We start from the raw sequence: 3,176 nt of genomic DNA, 5'->3' as shown, positions 1-3,176 counted from the left end.
TCCAAGTGTTGTTTGACCTGAAATAAGAATTACATTGCGCAAGTCCTGGGGAATTGTATTAGCTGCATTTTGACATACATATCATATAATGGGATCCATATATGGTCACACAGTGCAAACCTCTATCTAAAGACCACCTGCTACTAAAGACCGCTTTTGCTGGCACCAAGGGGTGGTCGGTAGTCACAGGTTTTACTGTATATGTAGAGGTAGGCGTTTCTCCGAATGAGAGGTAGTAGATGAAACGGATCGGATAGGTTCTGATTTGATTGCGGACCCATGGGGCCTCTGGTTCCTTGAGGACCTATGGGGCCGATGATTCCTTGGAGACCCACGGGACCTCTGTTTCCTGGAGGACCGGTTGGACCGATGGTTCCTTGGGGACCCATGGGACCTGTGGTTCCTTGATCACCTTGCACACCACGTTCACCTTGTGGGCCGTCTTGCCCATCTTCTCCTCTAGGTCCAATCTCACCTTCAGGCCCGACCAATCCACGTTCACCACGTGGTCCAACTTCACCTCTGGGACCTTCTGGACCAGGTATTCCTTGATCACCTTTTTGACCGCGTTCACCACCTTGCCCATCAGCTCCTCTAGGTCCAGTCTCACCTTCAGGACCGATCAATCCACGTTCTCCACGTGGACCAGCTTCACCTCTTGATCCATGAAGCCGACCAAACGCCATCCATTTCGAGCTGAATTTTTTGTACACGATGAGCGTGGTTGCATCGAGATAGAAGTCACCATTTCTCCCTACAGAGTTCAGTGGCATGCCACCTCCGCTAAGCCATCCCAATCCCCGATCACCACGAGGTCCTTTCATCTTGCGCACAGTGTCCATACCAGTTTGCAATCTCGATGATGCTTGTTGGATTTCATTCTTGACCCAACCGGCAGGGACAGCACATGTCAAAGAACTATCATCGTACGCCAAATTACAGATGGAATGCTCGTTCATGTTGAGGTTAGCATCCATGGACACGGATCCATCTGTTTTCACGTGCAGCTCATCAGCTGCTATGGCTTGATCTGTGTAGCGCGTAGATCTGTTTTCCACATCTTCCACTTTGCTCTCATCGGCTTTCACCTCTTTCAGTTTCTCCACATCATGAACCAAGGTGTTTTCGGTGTCATCGTTCCCCACAACTGATTGTATTTCGGTAATATCATTCCGCATGCTTTGCATGTGCTTGAGGGAAGTCTCCTCCCCATCACTCCTATGGAAATGCGTAGCCCAGTACGCCATCTTCACACACACACACACACACACACACACACACACACACACACACACACACACACACACACACTGTTCTAATTATGATAGGAAATATTTTCTTTCTCAAATAAATCATTATGATACTCATGTGTGCTAGTGGTAATCTAATGAAGCGATGATATGTTAGCAAGAGAGAGAGAGAGAGAGAGAGAGAGTGAGAGAGCATGAAAAAAAAAAAAAAAAAAAAAAAAGGTTAGGATATAAAGTCTTTCTGATCAATCAATGTGGTAAGATAGACTAAGCATTTAGCAGATTCAAGTCCAGTGAATTGTCCGGTAGGGTGTCAGGGAGAGACGCTGCCGCCGCCACCGTTGTGTCAAACGCAATGTCAGCAGTCACGTTGTCAGCAGTGCTCCACTTCTTGAGGAATGCAATCACCAGTCGAGTCAATTCAGCCTCGGGAAGGTCTTGCACGGTGTCGTGATCCCTTTCACAAAGCCGTGAGTCTACAAACATCAGGGGGATTGCCGAAAGCCATGCCTTGAATTCGCACTTCTCCCTGTTGAAAGATATAGTGGAAGGATGCAGATAGAGCTGACACGCTTCGTTCATCGGGAAGTTGGGCACACCCTTGGTTGGCTTGAGATACAAAGCAGTCACACTCTTCCCTTGGTACATTGCAGGGAAGATGTTACTCCGTATCCTGTTGATATGTGGAGATCTCACGGCACGTCTCAAAGGTGTTGAGGTCTTCAGGAAGAATTGAATGAGATCGTCTTGTGAAGCCTGGACGTACAGCTTAAGTTGACCAAAGCGTCCTTCACATACCGTGCCATTGACAAGCATGCCCGGTAAATCACCGCGCGTATAGTAGAAATCGGTGCCAGGAGCAACATGATAGTCGTGGGCGGTCTTGCTGTACATTGCTTGAACACACTCTGCTGCCCCATCCGTAATAATGGTGGCGACACCTGGTAGTATGGTAGGACGAGGAGATGGCATCTTGATCTTAGGCAGAGGCTCCAGATTCGGATTACGGCTAGCACGTCGCTTGTAGAGACCGGGTTTCTTTATCGTCTTGATAGCGAACGGGTCAATACCCAAACAGTCCACAACATCTTCACCAGCAACAACAGCATCAGTGGCCATCATGATATCAGTCACGAGAGATCCAGTGAGATCCAGAGGGAGAGAGAGAGAGAGAAGGCTTGAGCAACGAAACAACAAAGGGAGTTGTGAGTGAATGGAGGACTGTGCTTGCACATATATAGCCTTTTGACCGCCGCCGAGTTTGAAATAACATCCTATGGGAGGTGACGACCTTGGAGAACACGGTGAAATTGTTCAAGAATCAACCAATCAGAGGACACGGTGAGCAGATGATAAGATTTAACCAATCACAGCACGACTTGCACTTGACCTGTCGGAACATGTCTCGGTCATGACTGAACGTGTCTCGACCATGTCTCAGAACAGGTTCCCGAGAGTGTAAATCTCCAACGCATTGCTAACATTGATGACGTACTGCAGTCTTGGTAAATTGATAGAGTATGTTGGCAAGATCAGGTGGGAGAGAGGTCACGTGATCTACTAAATATTCCAGACTGTAGTCATGCCAACAATAGGCATCTATTAGAAGATGCATCATGGACAGGTCTGCAGGTGACATCAAGGACAAATTAACTTTCAGAGTGTTCAGCTGTCTAGCGGACAGAGGACCCTTGATGTGTTCCATGAGATGTAGGAGAAACATCAGTGGAAAACATGATGGAAGAGGTTGTGTAATGCGGCTGCTTCTCAACCATGATACATTACTGCGCGGTAAAGAAGAACGCAGTGTGCGCACTGCATCATGATCCTCATGAAGTATACACGATAATGCTATTGCATAGTTCATGCTTTTATAGCTGCTGGACTTCTTCATTGCTTGCAGTGCCTCTTGAACAGGGTGAAACT

General features: G+C 47.5%; 1 protein-coding gene across 1 annotated transcript; it reads right to left on the bottom strand.

Annotated features, from left to right (window-relative positions):
• Positions 1–206: 206 nt before the first annotated feature.
• On the bottom strand, positions 207–1,433 carry LOC135829880 (collagen alpha-1(XI) chain-like; the record flags this gene model as incomplete). The annotated part of the gene is made up of 1 exon (XM_065342263.1): positions 207–1,433. A coding segment is annotated over exon 1 (1,041 nt), but the record flags the coding sequence as incomplete, so codon positions are not given.
• Positions 1,434–3,176: the final 1,743 nt, after the last annotated feature.

The sequence above is a fragment of the Sycon ciliatum genome, chromosome 13 (assembly GCF_964019385.1).
Source record: "Sycon ciliatum chromosome 13, ocSycCili1.1, whole genome shotgun sequence".
Taxonomy (NCBI): Eukaryota; Metazoa; Porifera; class Calcarea; order Leucosolenida; family Sycettidae; genus Sycon; species Sycon ciliatum.
This window is presented reverse-complemented; position numbering and strand designations above follow the sequence as displayed.